At 52.4% G+C, this 18,699-nt stretch overlaps 1 protein-coding gene across 6 annotated transcripts in view; it reads left to right on the top strand.

Moving 5' to 3' along the window:
* The window catches only part of PDE4B (phosphodiesterase 4B), a 147,226-nt gene that overhangs the window by 98,339 nt on the left and 30,188 nt on the right, over positions 1-18,699 (top strand). For 5 of the 6 annotated variants that reach the window (XM_052666867.1, XM_052666869.1, XM_052666868.1 and 2 more), the window contains 4 exons: positions 2,943-3,137; positions 4,243-4,279; positions 4,370-4,440; positions 7,312-7,361. In XM_052666867.1, the coding sequence (XP_052522827.1) occupies positions 2,943-3,137; positions 4,243-4,279; positions 4,370-4,440; positions 7,312-7,361 (353 nt within the window). Of the gene's footprint in view, positions 1-2,942; positions 3,138-4,242; positions 4,280-4,369; positions 4,441-7,311; positions 7,362-10,734; positions 12,590-18,699 lie in introns of those variants that run through there. The other variant, XM_052666872.1, reaches the window with a different exon arrangement.

Here is an 18,699-nt window from a genome sequence, read left to right as displayed (position 1 = left end):
TACCATTTTAGAACATCATATTGTCTTTTTGCTGGCAGGAACGCCGGCACCAATTATAGAAATAAATCAAAAAATCAGGTCAAATAATTATTTTATGAGCCAACTGAAAAGGCTGGGTGCATCTCTTAATGCCGGGGTGCTTTTGGGAAGAAAGGGAAAAGCCCTTCAGGAGTAATGTTGCTTCCTGTGCAGGGGATGGCCGTGCACACGCCTGTGGTGCACACACACACACGTGCTGTGGACACCCAAGCTGGGGCAGGGGGGCAGGGGGTACCTGCTGGCCTGGTGTCCCATAGGAATTAACAGCAACAAAGATGAAGCAGCCCGGGGTGTGCGTTTGGAAGAATAACAACTGGGTTTTGAAATACAGGATTTCTTCTCCAGGGGACTTTACCCAGCCGCATGGTATTAACTTGTTACAGGATAACGTCAAGCAACTTATCTGCACTGAACACGAAAAGGATTAGGGCTGTTGGAGGCTCTGTGCTAGAAGAAAGCCCAGGCTCCTTTCCACCTCCCTCGTGTGCTTCTCAGTGGCTGTTGCAATCCAGCAGGGGCTGCAGTGCTGGCACGCCATGGGGCAGCTCTGCAGGACGCACCGCTCCGTGCCTGCACAGCCTGCAGGCCTGGGCTATGGAGCACCAGTGGTTTCAAGTCCTTTCTGCATGAAGGATCTGTTAGAGAAAGCGGCAAGCTGCTGTGATAATGGGAAACAGGTGCAGAAAATCAGAGAGCAGTGAGAAGCAGTTGTGCTCATAGATTTCGATGTAGCAAAGTGCATCATTCTCATTGCCAGTGGCTTTTGGAATGTGGCTGAATGGCTCTGTGAGGAACGGGGTGGTACAGATCATGAGAGGGACTCTGTGATGAGCAGTGTGCCCAAACACCATGAGGTCCTGGCTCCAGGAGCACAGCTGTGTGCTGCTGCAGCCACAGCCCTCGTGTTGTGTGTGGAAGAGTGGAAACATGGAAATGCCAAATGTGGACAAGAATCACAGAATCACAGCATGGCCTGGGTTGCAAAGGAGCACAACGCTCATCAGTTCCAACCCCTGCTGTGTGCAGGTCACCAACCAGCAGCCCAGGCTGCCCAGAGCCACATCCAGCCTGGCCTTGGATGCCTGCAGGGATGGGGCATCCACAGCCTCCTTGGGCAAACCACAATGCCTTGCCTGGTTCAGCGGGCTTAAGCCCCATGGTCTGTGTGTTTTGTGTGGTGGATCTGGTTAGCAGTGGCTATCCATGGAACCACGAGGGTTGCTAACGACCGTTACCATCTCCTCATCCAACTGCCAAGTGACTCAGACTCATCTTTGCTGTCAGACTGCAGAACATGGGCAGCCAGGGTTGCCGTCAGTCATTTTGTTTGCTTTCCAGGTGAATGCATGAAGCCAGGCTGTGCTAAGTGTGATTTCCTCCTGGCACATTGTTGCCTGTTGCCTCCATTCATCTGCACTGCAATGAAATCTTTTCAGGTGCCCCTCGGGTGCACAGGCAGCGAGCTGCAGCTAACTCCTGCCACCTGCTGCCCTGCTCTGCCCTGCATCCTTCCTGCTCTGCTTCTTAAAGACTGCAGCCAGAGGAGGAGAGGGGCTGCGAGTCCTGCTGGAGAAGTCTGGATTATCTGCGTCATCAGAGCTCATTCTCTCAGTAGTGATGGATTAATTATCAGCCTGTGGTTGTAGATATGGCAGTTGCAGAGCTGAGTTTCTTCTTGCGGCTGGAAATAAAGCATACTGAGGCTGTTGTTGGTAGAAGAGCAGATAACAAGGAGGAAAGGAATGTAATTGAGCTCTTACCGGGTTCAAGCACTGAGCAGTTGGGTGAGTGGATGCTACAGAGCAGCATGGTGTGTGCAGGGATTGCCCTCTACACACACTGTATCACACCAGTGCCCTGCCTTTGGATTCCAAGGAAGGAATCCGTGTCTGCACTGGGAATCAGTGTTTTTAATTGCATTAGTTAAATGCCTGCGCTTCCTAATTCTGGAAGAACCATGTGCAGGACCAATTGGCAAGGGAGCATCTGTGGCTGTGAGGACTGCACAGGTGCTGGGGACCCAATCTTTGCCTTTTCCTCCTCAGTAAATTGGTTCTGGAGCCATCAGAAACACATTCCTGCCCTAAGCACAGAGGGATCAATGCATAAGCCAAGCTGCAACCAGCCACGTGCAGCCAGCGTATGGTACCAATTAACTTGCTCCCTAAGTATCACTTGGTAATGCAAAAGGTGCTTGGTGTGGCTGAGCAGCAGAGCAGAGCACAACAGGTCTGTCTGTCGCTGCTTTCTGAGGGGTGTCACCTGCCAGAGTGCCCAGTGCACAAGCAGCAGCCAAGCTGAGAAACCATAAGGAAGTGGGTGTAGAATGGAAATGGTGACAGACAGCCTGGGTTGTCTTTTCCAAGCCTCCGTTTTACAGCACAGCTGTTTGATGTTCACTCAGCTGACTTCCCGGGATGGCTGAGATGTGAAACGTGGTTGGATGCCCGCTCCTCACAAACCTTGTGGATTTCCAAAACCTTTCAACCTTTTTCCAAAAGAGGAGGAGGACAGCGTGGCACTGCCAGTGTGCTCAGTGCGTATGGCTCCGTGGCACAGTGCCGTCTGTCCCCATGGCATTTGCAAGGATGTGGGTGAGGTTTGGCACAACGCACAGCACTTGAGATAGCCGTGCCAGGAGAAGATCAGGCTGGATACTGGAAGAAATCTCTTCTCCAAAGAGCAGTCAGTGCTGCACAGCTGCCCAGGGTGGTGGGGAGGTCACCATCCCTGAAGTGTTCCACAGCCAAGGAGGTGTGGCACTGAGGGACGTGGGCAGTGGAAATGGGGGTTGGGCTTGGGGATCACGGAGGGTTTTTCCAACATGAGTGATCCTGTGGTTCCGTGCGCTGAAAGCTGGCCGCTGGCAGGCATGTGTGACACAGTCTGTGCTTTGTTTGCAGCTTCGATGTGGAAAATGGCCCTTCTCCTGGTCGCAGCCCGCTGGACCCGCAGGCCGGCTCCTCCTCAGGGTTGGTGCTGCACACCACCTTCCCCGGGCACAGCCAGCGCCGGGAGTCCTTCCTCTACCGCTCAGACAGCGACTACGACCTGTCACCAAAGACCATGTCCAGGAACTCCTCTCTCCCAAGCGAACAGTAAGCACAAACTCAGCTCACGTCATATTTGACAGCAGCAGAGGCTGAGGGCTCTGCGTGTCTTCCTGTAATCCCCAGAAAGAGGTGTGTGTGGGCACTACTCACATCTCACAGCCCAGCAGACGGGTGCTGCTGTGGTCTGTGCAGCCATGACTTCCTCATCCCCATCCCATACTGACACTCACTTTTGCTCCATAATCTAGTAGAAGAGCTTTCAAAGCCAGGGGGTGAAATACAAGAGGACCCCAGTGCCACTGGGAGCTGGTGCCTGGGGTGCAAAGCAGTGGGCAGAGCTGGGCTGTTCTGCGTGCCCACGGTGCCTTCTGTGCTTGCTTTTCCCTGCATGCTCTCAGTGCCTGGTTAACATCCCCTCTGTTCTCAAGTAGGTAGCACACCTACCCCTGTTGCACTTTTCTATCCTGTTTCCCATCGTGGGTCATTCATTAGAAGACAGTGAAAAATACAGCAGAGAGGTTGATTTGAGAGGATCCCTACCCCTCAAATGGAGCACAAAGCCTCCATGAGCGCCCTGGATTTGCAGCCCTTTATTTTAAAAGGCACAGTTTAGAGTTTAAAGTGACCATAACACAAAAAATGCTCTTAAACAAAAAAGTGTAGCTGCTGTAAAAGCCCTACCAGTTTTTTCCATGCAGCAGAAACCTGAATCTCAATGGGAGGTGTGGTGAATTCCCACAGGGGGAGCAGAGCATCCCTCCTGCCCAGCGCCCTGAGCCCAGGCTTCTTGTGTGAGTGCTTTGTGCAGCGTTGCCAAGAAATCCCTCCCAGTGCTGGTGATGCTGTCCTTCCCTCAGATCTTCTGCTCAAATCTTCCACGATGAAAACATCCACTGTTTGGATAACGTGAAGCACGGTGACACAAAAGCCAGGAAACTCAGAGCTGACCTTTACCCGGGCCGTGATGAGTTTTTCCACCGCAGTACGAGCGCGCTGAGTTTCCTGGCTGTCCTGCACTGTGCCAGCAGTGCCCACAGCCATCCCCACACACTGCCACGGCCACGCAGGGCATCCATCCATGTAGTGATGGGGTGCTGTCCTTTCACCCGGCCACAGTGACTTACAGCCACGTTCTCCATTCCCCCCCCAGGCACGGAGATGACCTGATCGTCACACCTTTCGCGCAGGTGAGTTGGGAGCTTGCTGCCTCTTGCACGGGGCTGACTTGGAAAGGTTTGCCTTGAGAAGCACTCACAAATCCCTTCTGCTCGCTTCAGGTGCTGGCCAGCTTGCGGAGCGTGAGGAACAACTTCACGCTGCTCACCAATTTGCACGGGACGGCCAACAAGTAAGCGGGGAGCCAAAGGGAGCGGGCGGCGGTGGGGAGCGGGCAGCGGGGCCGGCGCCGTCCCGGCTTCGGCCGCATGGGGGCGCCAAAGCGCCTGAGCGCGCCGCGGGGTCCCGCGTCCATGGGTCCAGCGCTCGTCGCCCATTTCTGCCCCGCCGCCCCCAGCAGAGCAGCAGAGTGCGGCACCCTGGGGGCAGCGCGGTGCCCGCCGCGGCCCTGAGCTCCCCGCGCACCCGGCGTCTTGCTGGGCACGGAGCTTTCCTCCCGTTGATTTCTGTTTGCAAGATATGATGGGAAATGAATCGCCGCGTTCCGAGATGGAGGCAAATAGAAAAACAGATGGCTGGAATAAAGGATCCTTTCCTTGTTATTTTTCTTTTTTTTTTTTTTCTTTTTTTTTTTCCTGCTTTGCTTTTTTTTTTGAATCGCCTGAGTATTTTGGCAGTTCCTAATGAGGAATCTGAATTTGGGGCCGGAAGGAAGCGAGGGCGTAACCTGTCGGACGCAGAGGCATCTCGCAGGGTCCTCCTGAAAACATTCCCAGATCTGCTTGAGGCACGAAGCCATTTGCCCAGCCAAAGTCAAAGTCATCAAATGTTGAAACCCTTACACGCCCAACGTCCCAGTCCGTGGCCGAATGTGCTTCCAGGGGCTGTGGAGCTTCCCACATGGTCTCCAAGCAGCCCTGCCGGGTTACGCCGTGCTGCCAGCTCATGATTTTATCATATGTCTCATGACACACGACATTCTTCTTAAGATTCTGCTTCAGGGATCATGGGAAACTCTGCTCTTCTTTAACCCCTTCCTCTCCTTCCTCCCTCCTCCACCCCTGCTGTTCCAGGAAAGAAGAGGCTGCTGCCCCGCTTATTGACAGAAATGCTGGAACGTAGGAATCTGAAGGACTGAAAAACAATGAAAAAAAATTATGCACACAATGAATAACAATAGCTTTTTTTTTTTTTGGACGGTAACATCAGGGTTTTTTTCAGACCATTTCCTGAGTGGAAAAGAGGAGAGTGTGATTAATGGCATCTGAGAGGCCGGGTTTGGCAGATGTGGAGCAGGGGATCTGACAGCAGCTCCATGTGACAGCCATGGGCTGCGGTGTCCCAGAAGGGACAGCGGTGTCAGGACGTGGATCGGTGGCAGTTCACTGCTGTAGAAACTGGGATGGGCGCAGGCAGGACGTCACGGAGGGTGCTGGGAGGGGTGCTGTTCTATTTCCAAGCCGTGCAGTGGGGAATACCCTTCCCCATGAGCTCACCCCTCCCCGCCCCCGAGGGCACAGCTCTGCACCGGCGGCTGGAGATACCTGCAGCGCATCTCCTCTGATACTGGCTGTCCCTAATGAGGAGTTTCTGTTTTCCAAAGATTCCAAGATTTCAGTTTTCAAAGGCTCCGTGCAGGCAGGTCGGGGCAGATTTTCAGAGGAGTCAGCACCCAGCACGGCAGGCTGAGCCCTTCGAAGAATCCGGGGCCCGGAAAAAAGCACAACTTTTGGAAAGCACCCAAAAAATGAAGGGAGCCCCGCTCAGCTCCGGGCTGCTGGCGGGCAGGAGGTTGGGACAGGGGCTGTGAAGCAGGGCTGTGTTCTGTCCACCCCTGCACATCCCACCGGCTCGGCCTTCCTGGAGCGCCGCTGGGGAACCCCTGCAGCTGCGGCGGCAGCGGGATGGAGCCGCTCACCGGCTTTGAATGCAGCTTCAAAGGAGAAACAGCCAGAAAATGGATATTTCAGTTCAGTGGCTGAGTCAGAAGGTTGGGCTGGGAGGGAGGCTGGGGGGGATCCGCCTTCTGTTGGAACCTCTCCAAAACCCCTTTGGGAAGCAGAAGCCCCGAGTTTCGTTTCTGGTTAGCCTGGAATACTGTCCTCAATCTCAAACAGGCTGTTTTGATTTTTATCTCCTTTTAACTTCTTCACAAAAGAAGCCCTTTTTCTTTTTCCTTTTCCTTTTCTTTTTCCTTTTCCTTTTCTTTTTCCTTTCCTTTTCCATTTTCTTTTCCCTTTTCTCTTTTTCTCTTTTCTTTTTCTTTTTCCTTTTTCCTTTTCTTTTTCCTTTTATCTTTTTTTTCCCCTTCCCTTTCTTTCTCCTTCTTTCCCTTTCTTTCCCTTTCTTTCTTTTCTTTATCAGGTGAATAATGGCTTCAACTTGAAAAATTAACAGTTTTATTTGGCAGACGTCACAATGGAATCTTTTGACGTTTGGAGAAATATTGCACCATTTTTTCCAGCCCAACCTGCTTGCTTAACGTCAGCCAAATCTGCAGATAGCTCTCAGCCCTCCTGGAATCCACTGTTCCCTGACAGAGCTGCTGCTTCTACTTGAGAAATGCCATTCTGTTTTGTTTTGGAGCTCACGCCAGCGGCTGCAGCATCTCATTGTGTGCTTGTGGGTGCTGCTCAGGCTGCTGATGGTGGGATGTGAAGCCTTGCATCTCCATTGTAGCCCTGTACCTGCGCACCGGTGCAACAGCGGGCACTGCTTTGGGCCAGACTTGGTTGGTGAAACATGCGCAAGAAAAGGCCTTGATGTGGGGCCCCAGTGAGCCCTGCAATCACAGCACCCAGCCCTTGCTGGCCTCCGGGTGTAGCTGGACCTCAAAGCAGCAGATAAAGTGTGGGATGAGGGTGCATCTTTTCTGCTGTGTCTTCTTTCTAGCACGTGTGTGTGTGTGCTTAGCCAAGGGACACAAGGCGTTTGGATTTTTCTAGCAGGTATATTGTATTGCTTATGAATTGCTGACCGTTTGGAAGTGTTTTAGGGTTCTTTGTGAACCTGACAACAGCCTTTTAGTTGTGAGTATTAGCAGTGGCGGTGCTTGAGGTGTGAAAATAGCACCTGCTGATGGAGTATTCTTTATTCCTTTTAGGAGATCTCCTGCAACGAGTCAGCCACCTGTCTCCAGAGTGAACCTGCAAGGTATGTGTGGGTCCTCAGCAATCACCTGCCAGCAGAGAGGAAGGTTTATTGCACATGGGTTTACTGGTGGCTGGTCCTCTGCTCCCCCAGCCCCGTGTAGTGCTGAGCTCCTTCTGGGTTTCTCCTGCAAAACTGACGCAGGAGCACCGCCAGGCTGAGGTTGCTGCTGTTTAAATGGTTTGGGGTTTGTGTTTACTCTCGTGTTAGCATAAGGTAGAACATGATTTTGGTTTGATAGTCATGGCCACAGTGACTGCAATTCCTCCGAGTCCCTGTGCAGAGCAGGCCTGGGCAAGCAGCAGCCTACAGCCTCCAACAGGCTCAGGCACAGCTGTAGTTTTTATCCTGTTTATTTCAGTTTGCTTGCATGTGATCTATGTAAAACTGCGATCTCAGAAACCTCTCTCGGGTGAAACTCCCTTGGCTTTTGTTAGGCTGCCCTAGAACGGCGTATTTTTCCTTTCAACGTTTGTTTGCAGTCTTTTGAAATACCACATTTAAGCAACTGACTGGGAGCAAAGTCGGTCGCTGCTCACCTCACGCTCGTCCCCTCGCTGGGTCGGTGGCTGCAGCACGCAGCTCCACCATGGGGGTGAATGGCACTGAGGGGAGCTCTGCACTGCCAGCCCGAGAAGCATGCTGCCTGCGGGTGTGCATGCTGTGCTGTAGCCTTGGGGGGACCCTCTTTGGATGAGCGTTGGCCCTCCTGGCACTGATGAAGTTGTTACCCCCCCGGGGGAGGAGGTGTGGTTGGTTGGAGGAGTGCTGGTGTGTAAGGTGTGATCTCGGCCTCTCGTCTATGCTAGGAGGACTGAGTAAAGCCACGTTATTGCAGCGTGCACAGCCTGGGTAACTCTCATTTCCTTTCACACTGTGTGTTATTTACTGTCTGGGGACGTGAACAGTCCGGGAGATTTCCGGCTTGGATTCCTCAAAACTTGTTGGTGGAATGTGGAGATGGTGGCTGCAGAGAGAGCAGCGATGGCGTGAAGGTCCTCCTGCACGCTGCCCAGGGAGCAGCAGCAGAGCTGGGCTGGCAGGAGTGCACACAGCACTTCTTCCAGCACTGCTCTGAGCGAGACTTTGCTTTTCTGGCCCATGTGAAAGGATCCATGGAACATTTCATAAGCTTTGCATAGATCTGTTTATATAGCTTACAGAATCTGATAGCCGGGAGATAATTCCCTTCCAGGAACTTTTAGATGAATTTTCTTAATGCTTGCTGTGGAAACAATTGCTTTCCACTTCTTAACACTTTGTGGACATGGAGGAAACGATGCTATTGCACAGCGCTTCCAGCACGAGCAGAGGGATGCCGGGTACCCCACAGGTAACCCCACAGGTAACCCCACAGGTAACCCCAGCTCCTGATGCCTGGAGCCCACAGCCACTCCAGTTCCCTTTCTGACTGAGGGGCTGGTGCTTGCAGCTGCACAGCAGGCTTGTGTTGCTCTGGAGGACCCAGAAGGAGACAGCAACTGATGGGAAGCCCACTGTCAACGTCATGAGCTGAGCCCTGGTGCTCCTGACTCACAGTTTTAGTGTTTCTGTGCTGTGCGGATAGGTGAGTAACTGAAGTACATTGCGACAGTTTGCAGGCAGCAGTGATAAGAAACATGCTTGAGGTTGATAGGAAATGGTGTTATTTCCTGCACAAGGAAGCACGGCCGCGTGCTGGGGGTTGTGGGGCTGCTCTCTCCTCCCACTACTGGTTTTCTTCTGGGGACTGCCTGCCTTCATCCCTTACAGCCACTGCCGTGCTTTTCACCTTGTTCAGAGAACAAGGATGCTTCCTAAGGAAGATGCCATTTCAGTGCAGAAAGAGCAAAGGGGTTCAGGGTGTTTCTTTCAGTGTGTTGATCCAGGATTTATGAGTGGAAGGAGGGATGTTCCCAGCAGCCCGTCTCGCTGTGCCTGAAGGGATGCTGTGCCTTCCCTGCAAGTTTTGGAGAAGGAAGTGGTGAGGTTTAGATTGAGGCCACACCGTATTGCTCCCTTCTAGATAGAAGGACATGTCTTAACTGAAATGTGTTACATTCTCTGGATGGGTTCACCAGCAAAGCTCAGCGTTTGATTTTAGCTCTCCCATGTCACACATTGATTCATAGATGCAGCACCACAAGCGATTGGCATCGCTGTGTGCACCCTGCGTGTGCCTCCTCTTGTCTGTCGTTAGCAGAGTGATTTATATCCTGTTACGAGAAGTGCAGGACTCGGGGTTTAAAGCAAACCAGCGTGCATTCATAGAATTACCCTGGGGGGACACAAACTGTGCTCAGCTTCGTACTGCAAGTAATGCACGCCAGCTGGTTGGTCCAGCAGAGCCTTAGGGGTTTGTCAGTCGTTTGCAACACAGAGGAGCCAAATCTGGTGTCCGTGTGCTGCTGAGGAGTTGCATCACACGGGACCCAGGCCCATGGCGAAACGGATGGTCTGTGCTGGGTGATGAAATTCTTCTTCTTGCTTTCATTTTCTTGAAATCGTGAACAATTCTGGTCAGGCTCTTGGTGGGGCAGAGCGGTTCCCAAGCCCACACTGATGTCACTGGAGGTTTCAGAGCTTTCTTAACCTTATAACCAAGCCATAAAAGGAAGAGGGATATGCATTGGACATCCTGTGTTTTGTCCTTGGTATCAGCTTAAGTAAACCTGGCAGATTTTTCCTGTTATTTTGTTATAACTGCAGATCACAGGAACAAACAAAAGTGCTTGTGTGAGTTACCTAAGGAACCTTTGCATGGAAATATGAAGCGGCAGCAAAAAGTGCATCAATCCTTAATTAGCTCCTGTGCTTTGCAGCTGGGCAGGATGATGGGACTGGTTGGGATCGTGAGGTTCGTGGCTGTGCAAAGTGCTGCAGAGCACGGTTATGATGGTTTGTGTTTGGAACAGGTGCTGCCCCACCTCCTTTTCCACTGTCACAGAAATTAGCAATAGAAAAGCAGCGCTGTGCTCATCTCTGCAACGTTCCCTTCCCATGTGCTTCTCTTTTCTCTTTTAACGTGACCTCTGCTGCAGTCATTTTGTTTGATCTCAGTGCTCCTCAGATCTCAGCTCCAACCCTCGGCTGCTCTTTTCAGTTCACCACCCTGGGCACTCATGAGGGGTCTTCAGCTCCATCCATTCAACTGATAAAACCCATGCCCAGCAACAGGTCTGGCAGCCCCTGCTTGGTTCTGTTCCTTCCTCTGAGCTTGTTTTTCTGACTGAGCCTTATTCCCTCCCAGCTAAGCCATCCATGCCTCATTCAGCCTTCAGGAGTAAAGCTGGCCAATGGGACCCGACCCGTGAGCACCAGGCATCTCTGCACACTGGTTCCCCAATGGGTCACTGCACCAATGTGCTGCTGGCAGCACTGCAGAGCTCCTGCTGCTGCCCCTCAGCTCTGCATAATTACAGCACGAGCTCACCATTAATTACCTAGCAATGCAATACATCATTAGGTATATCACCGATCAGCTTTGCAACCTGAGGCTTTGGGGGGGTGGCACTTTGGGCTGTGTCACACACAGAGGCATCTCGGGGCTCGTGGGATTAAAGCTCTGTTACAGTTCCTCTCTGGGGGTGGGAGGGAGAGCTCGGTATTCTTTTTGCTTGTGCCTTAGCCTCTGCCTTCCTGCCCATCCGCACGTTTGTCTGCACTGCTCGCATGCCTTTACACGAACCCAAAGCTCGTACTCGCTCATTTTTCATGTGGGTGTAAGATGTACACAGACTCGTGCGCGAAGGTTTGTATAAAGCATAAACAAAGGACTGGATAACACCAGTGCCTGTGCGACTGAGAGTCCCGGCTCCTGCAGGAGGTACCAGGTGTACCAGGTCCCGCTCTGCAGCCACCCATCAGCTCCACGCAGTCAGATGGGGCTTTGCTCTCGCGAGGAGCTGGCGCTGCGCAGGTACAAGAGAGATGATTCATGCTGAGGTCCTGTTGGCGTGCCTTGGGCTGCCAGCAGTGAGGACTGCAGCATCCCGTGGTTTTCGGGTGGCTGGGATGAGTTGGTGCTGTGATTCTGACAGGGAGCCACGCAGCACCGTGGAGCTGAGCTGAGAGCTGCGTGTGCATAGCAGCATGGTGCTGGAAGCTTGTCCCTAAACAGGACTCCCTGCGCACTATTCTGAATGCACTGCCATGATGATGCTAGCTTAGCAACTGTAGAATAAATCAGGTGGATGGCAGCTCGTGACGTGACCGAGCGGTGCTGAGGGCTGTAGATCGTGAAGCGATTCCTGCTGCTTGGAGAAAGCAGAGGTGTTTCAGAGTGACCCGGGAAGGTTCCCTGCAGCAGAGGAGCGGTGAGCGCCCTCGGAGCGCGTTGGGACAGCCGGCACCGCTCCTGCTCTTCCCGGGCAGTTCGTTCCCACGCAGTCCGTTTCGTGTGTTGCTCCTGCCTGCGAACACACACCCCCTGAAAGTTGGACTCATGCATCTTAGTAAGTATTTCAGTTATGCTATTGACGTCAATGCAGTCATTAAATAGATTGCCGGCCCTCCCATCGGCAAACCTGTGCCAAAGACCTAGAGGCAGGCACATTTTAAAAGAAGAACATCAGGTTTTCTTTTAGCAATTGGAGAGAATGAGGGAAAAGTTTTTCCGAAGTCGCTGGGCTTTGCGATTCTGAGGCTTCTTCTTTTTCCCTTCTCTTCTGAAGCCTCCGTTGGTGCGCAGATAATGGCCCCGTTTTATTTAACACACCGTTGTGCCCCCGCACACGTAAACAACTCCAAATGAGGCCAAAGAGTGATTTTTTGGGATCAGCTCCGGCTGAAAAGTGACACCCGCTTTAGGTCTCCCGGCTAGATTTATTTGTAGATCAAGTAGCAGAAGGTATCCGGGCAAACCTGCTTAGCCTTTGACTCCAGAAATTCTGAGAGGATAGATTTCATGACATCTATATAAGAAAATAGCCCTCGTTTCTCCTCGGCAGGCTCTGAAGACACACAAGCCGATTGCGGCTCCATAGCAACAGATGAAAACTGTTTTCCCCACTGCCCCACCTGCGAGTGTCACATGAAGATGCTCCACGTGCTGCTGCCATCAGCAGCCTGTCACTCGGGGCAGCTGCCGCCCGCGGTGCCGGCGGGGCTCCCCGTGCTCACACACCCCTGCGTGCGGGGCGGTCCCACTCCTGCCCACATCCCACCTGCCCCGGGTCAGGCGGGGGCTCCGAAGGGGCTTTGTGTATGGGGTGTCCTCACACGGGTGCGGGGATCCTTGGACGGGATAGCAGGTACGTCGGCAGCTGCGTGTTTGTGAAGATGAGGGGCCAAAGCACTGCTTTGTTGGCTGAGGTTGTCATTTCTCGCCATGCTCGGCGCTGGTGGGGCTGCAGCTCGGTGCTGTGCTCAGCTCCGGGCCGTTCGCTCCCAGTGGGGCACAGTGAGGTGGGGGCTGCAGTGTCGTTCTTGGGCAGAGGAGGCTCAGGGGAGACCTCACTGCTCCCCACGGCTCCTCAGCCTCTGCTGCCAGGGAACAGCCACAGGATGAGAGGTGACGGCCTCACGCTGTGCAGGGCAGGGGCAGATGGGCTGCTGGGGGAAATTTCTTCTCCAAAGAGCGCTCAGCACCGCACAGCTGCCCAAGGATGGGGGTCAGCATCCGTGGGGGTGTTCAGAGCTGTGGGGAGGGGGCACTGAGGGCAGTGGGCGTAGGGTGGGCTGGGGGAGCTGAAAGGGCTTTTCCATCCTGAACGGCTCTGTGGTTCTGTGATTTCACTGATGATCCCACACCCTGCTATGTAGCATAAACCCATCCAAACAGTCATAGGTTATTAAAAGGGCATCTCGCTGATGGATGCTTTCTTTGTGAACGATCCAGGCAACTGCCAGCCCAAGGTGGCAATGAGGAGATCTCCCCAGTGGTGCTTTCATTTGTCCCCGTGTTCACTCTGCTCTTTAAAGGCAGGTCAAGCCCCGGGAGCCCTGTGCTGCTTTACTCAGCTCCCATTCACGCGGGATTGCTTAAGGCCTCTGTGGAGACAATAAGACTTTGCCATCGCTAATCTCAGAGTTGATAAAATCTGTGTTTCTTTTGTTTTCTGTATAGAACGATAATAGTTGGTGTGGGTGCGATTTTGACATCGCAGCCTTCAACGTACTGAATCAGTTCCATATGAGTTTGAGAAATATGTACTTGGACTGTAAAAAAAAAAAAGAAAAAAGAAAGAAAGAAAGAAAAAAGAAGAAAGCAAAACAAACAAAAGCACCCAAACCAAACTTCTGGCAGGCGGAGCTGTTTGTTAGGTTGCGGGGCAGTGCATGCCTTAGCGATGAGCAGGGCTCTTCATTGTCCCACCGAGCTGAGCCCCTTCGGCTTCCATGTCAGCAGCATTTTGCAGCTAGTGAGAGCTGCCATGGGCTCCTGACAGCACCCACGGCTCGTCCCCCCGCAGCTCTATATAAGCCTCTTCTTCCTCCCCCGAGGCTGAGCTCTGTGCTGCGGCATTGTGTCCGGACACAGCTGACCATGGGAGTGTGAGAGGCTGCATCTCTGTGCAGGGCTGTTCCCAGGTTAGTGCCCTGCACGACTCCCAGCAGCAGCAGCAGCCCGTCCTTGGCCAGTCCCCATGTTCACAGCGTTGTCCTGTCGGCTCTGATCCCTGCTGTCAGCCGCTGTGCCGTCGTGTTTGGAGAAGTGAGTATCTTTGTTGTGAACTCTTTGTTGGCGGCTGAATTTCGGGTCGTGGCTGGGCAGGGGCTCCCACTGAGCGCATCACGGCTGGTCCAGGGGTGGGAGCATGGAAGGAGGGTGATGGCAGCCCTGGTGGGCAGCAGGTGATGTGCAGGGGGTGATGAGCGCCCATCGCCCCAGCAGGGCTACGATCTGTGTGCTTAGCTCTACAGTTACAGGTTAACAACCACAGGGGGTAAAAATGGCTCTTGAAATCAACATGTATTCTGGGTAGAGCTAAAAGAAGGAGCGGAGGATTGCTGATGCTAAAGGATGTTGTGCTTACTTGTGTAAGGGTGATGTCCTGGTGCAGCTGGTAAAGCTGTTCTGTGTAATATTGCTTCCTCTGTGCAAAGTGTCCGTAAGTGACAGCCTAAAGTGCTGTGTAATCGGGGTTCTTTTTTGGCAGAAAGGAAACAACTGTTAATTATTTATGGTTATTAATAAAAGATGCTCGGTCTTTGCTTGCTGGTAGAGTAGGTGTGCTTGCAGAGATTTAAGAGCACGCTTTAAAAATCATCTGAATAAGTCCCGATGGGGTATATTTTCATGTCCAAAGGTGTTGTTGATTGACTTGGTTGTGCATTCAGGCATTTAATCAAAACAAAAAGCAGCCATAAAAGGAGCCCACAGAATCTGGCGCTGCATTGATTCCGCAGCTGATGTCTTTTGCTTTGCATACAGCACTGTGTGTGCGGCTCAGAGCCTCCTGCCATGGGATGGGGTGGGGGCCAGGGCCAAGGCCAGGCACCTGGTGATGGGGTTTTGGTGTGGGGTTTTGGTGCTGGGCTTTGATGTGCACCAGGAGCAGTGGCAGTTACTGAGCAGTGAATCAAATGTCTTTAAAAGCTGTGCTTTTGGAAGTGGACGCTCCGGTCTAAGTATCCTGCTGTCAGTGTATGCCTCCAGGAGGCAATTAAACATCTGCACGTATGAAAGCTCCCCAACCCCATCTCCACGCTCTGCAAAACTTTCTTACGTCGCCGTCATTGCACGGAGCCCAGAGGATGGATGGCAGCTGTGCAGGGAGGTTGCTGTGCACTCAGCACGTTGTGGTCACCCCAGTGTTTTAATTCTCTGAATGCTGTCTGTGTGATGGAAGCAGGGCACAGCACACGGGCTGTGCTTACGTTTGTGATGTGCTTTCCCTCTTCCCAGAGCTGCTTCTGGATGAAGAGAAATCCAGACACGACTTTCCAGCCCCACCGGCGTGGTTCCTGTGTTAGCAGTGGTGCTTTACGGGCCGTGGTCCGCATCCAGATCCTCCTCCAACACACGTGTTGGGCCTTCACCTTTGTTCGAGTTCTTTGGGCAGGGTATTTCCCGAAATTCCTGTTGTGAGAATGCCACGAGCTGTTAGCAGCTTCCTGGGTTTCAGCTTTATTGCGTGAAGCTCTGAAGTATTTCCATCTATGTGCAGTGGGAACGTCCTCCCCAGGTACGAGCCAAAGATCTGCTAATCACACTTTATAGATGAGGAACCAGGAGAGATGAAGACGGGAAGCGATGGTCCTCGCACCGCATTTTTCAGCAGCAGTGCTTGTTCTGAGCCTGCCTTTGTCACACATCCAAATGCGGTCAATTCAGTGTGCTGCTAGAATGCCTTTTATTGCAAATTGCCTTAAATGGAAAGCCCCGGGCAGCTGAAAATCAGATGTTTCGCAGAAATGGTGTGGATTTCACTGAACTTATTCGACAGAATTAATTACTTCAGAGAAGGGCGGTTAGTTGGAGCGCTGAGACTTTGGCCAAGGTGAACATGAGGTGCCTCTTGTGCAAGAGATCCTGAAAGGTGCCATGGGGCGTGAGACTTAAAGAGGAGCCACCGCAGTAATTTGCAGTAGGACAACCCGTATCTGACCTTCAGTGGGGAGCATTTTGATTCCCACGTCCATTTCAGCTGATATTTTCACCAAGGTTGTTAATAAGCGTGCCGCGCATCTAGCGGGCATTTTGATTTCCCTGAATCGGGTTCAAGGTGCAGAAAGAAGTATATTTTGAAGGCCTTAAGTAAATACATTTTGAAGGCCTTAAATAATACGTTGTGGCAGCGGGGGGCTCCGTGCAGTGACTGTGGGGATGTGACCTGCCCTCCCAGCCTGCTGGGGCTCATCCTCTGCCTGTACCATGTTCTGGTGGCTGGGCCTTCAGACCACCACCCTTGGGGTAAAGATTTCTCCCTAAAATCCAAACTAAATGTCCCCTCTGTAAGAGCTGGTGGCCAGGGTGTGATGTCCCTGGCTTGGAGTTGACACAGAGTTGACACGGTGCAGCTCGGCACGTGAAGCCATTAATATGGAATATTAAAAGCTGTCAAAACAAATGATGCCGGTTCGTAGGATACTGGCATCTCCCTCTTCCTCCCCACCCTTTTACCCGTGGGACTTCATCTGTGATTTTAAACAGATTATTTTAAAGGGCTGTACGTGCGGTTTGGTAAACACGCAGTGCACTGAGTCACAGCCCCGAGCAGCTGTTGGCTGGGGTAAGTCAGTGCAAACGGTTGGTGCAGTGGAGGGTCCAGCTCTGCCTTCAGCTGCTGCAGGTCTGAAGACTTCAGTTCTGTGGTATGGGGCATTTGCAGAGTTAATGTCTGGATGTGTTCGCCCTGAATCCGTAAGTTCAGGGCATCGCCACTGAGCCGCTGGAGTGACGTTGGCCCGACAGTGAGATATCCTCGTTTCCAGAAGCTGGAGGATCACAGATGAAGTAACATCTTCTTGAATTGCATGTGCTTCCAGATCGCTCAAGCAGTTTCTGCAGGTTCTGCTCTGTGAGCAGCCCACGGTCTGCACTGAGCAATCCCACGGTGCTGCTGAGTACAGTGGCAGATGGGCTGATAGGGCTTACTCACAGTATCACTTCAGCCCCAAATATGTCAGAACAGGTCACTTTTTACAACGCTCTGCACACCCGAGTGGCTCTGCTCAATGCACAGTGCCACGTCCGTGTCTTTCAGTAAGGTGGTGGTCACATCCCTTGGTTTGGAGAGGCTGAATAAGGGCCAGAGGTTCAGAGAAGGTAAATCAGCGAGGTAGATTTCATTACCCTTTGAGTATGTGACGTATCTGTTGTAGGAAAACAGATCAAAATTCCAAAATAAATCAGTTTTTTAAGCTTCCATCATCAAAGATAGGTCACAAGAAATCTGTTTAATTGTATTTTTTAATTAATATGATTTGAATGTCTGGCATGGTGGCTGAAACCATAAGGGGTGACCTCATGGCCAGTCTCTGCAAGGCTGAGCGCAGGCAGTGCGGGCACAGAGGTTCACGTGTGTCCTAAAGAGCTCCTATGAGTTGTGTCTGAGTGCCTTCAGGAGCCACGTTCTTCTTTCCTATTGAAGACCTTGAGGAAACCCAACTGAGACACAAGGGAGGACACCTGGATGTGAGACTGTGACCTTTTCAGAGCCGAGGGATCTGATTTAAGCAGGTCTCACCTCTTAGCAGCAACACGCTGTGCAGCGCTGCGGGGACTTTGGTGGCTTTGTTCTGACCCTCATTTTAAACACCCTGAGCAATTCTCCTCTTGAAGAGCTAGGTTTATTAATTAATTCTGTCTATCTGTTGCCAGTGGCCGAAAGGAGCTCTTTGGGTGGATGAGGCGCAGCACTTCCAGGCACCATCCCTGAGGTTCTTCTTCCGTTTCCTACCCAGCATTTGTTTCACTCTGCTCACAGGACCTTCACTCTCACAGAATATGCAGAACATAGGATTTATTAACCCGGTTCAAAACCTGTTTTCGTGGCTGTGGTTGGGTATGTGGATGAAAACATCACCTTCTGCGGCCTTTTTTCCCTTTGTTGAACTAAGGGAGTTGCGCTGCTCTCCTGCCCCGATAGTCCCTTCCTTGTTAGCCTGTTGTGAAGGTCCGCTCATGGTTTCCCAAGGAGTGTCAGAGCATCAGCAGGGCTGCAGGCACTCGGTTTGCACAGGGCTGAGAGAAGAGGCCCCCCACCACCTGCGTGCTGCTGGGGGCACAGCCAGGAGCCCCTCAATGCACACCACGGCACGTGGCACCGCAGCAGCGCCGGGCTCACCACCAGGAGCCGGCTCCCGCACCGGAAGCTGTCTAGCCACAACAGCACAGGATGGTGCCCCACCTAATTAAGCCTGTTGAAAGGCAGGGCTAATTAGTTTAGGTGGAGCGCCTTGTTAGCAGTGTTGCTTCCAGGATCCAAGTTGGTTTCCCTGCACGTGTGAGCTTAGCAGCCCTCTCTGCACCAGCCCACATGCGCCACATGAGATAATGCGCCGCACGGCGCTGCTAAGTCCTAAGTGGGCAGCTGGGTAATTTCATAATCACATCCTTAATTTTCAGTGTCTTTCTCACACTTGTGCGCTCACATGCACGCCATGTGCTCAGGAAAAGCACACTTGTAGTCACACCACCAAGCATTCATCTCACTGCGGTCTGGCCTTCTCTTGTTTAGCCAGGCAGGCAGCAACACAACCTGGGCTCCCCGTGGTGCACAAGAAGCTGGAGTTGGGGTTTAGATCCTCTTCCTCTGTTCTGGGTCTGGGTTGGATGTTCTTTCTGCAGCCCTTCTATCATCTGCATTTCTTGGGGCCATTCCCCTGATAGAGAGTGGCTTTCAGATGGCACCGTGGCCCTTGAAGGACCATGGCACACAGAGGAGGGATGGGGGTTCACATTTGTAATGGCCCT

This window comes from Tympanuchus pallidicinctus, unplaced genomic scaffold, assembly GCF_026119805.1.
Source record: "Tympanuchus pallidicinctus isolate F22 unplaced genomic scaffold, pur_lepc_1.0 scaffold7, whole genome shotgun sequence".
NCBI classification, from domain to species: domain Eukaryota; kingdom Metazoa; phylum Chordata; class Aves; order Galliformes; family Phasianidae; genus Tympanuchus; species Tympanuchus pallidicinctus.
This window is presented reverse-complemented; position numbering and strand designations above follow the sequence as displayed.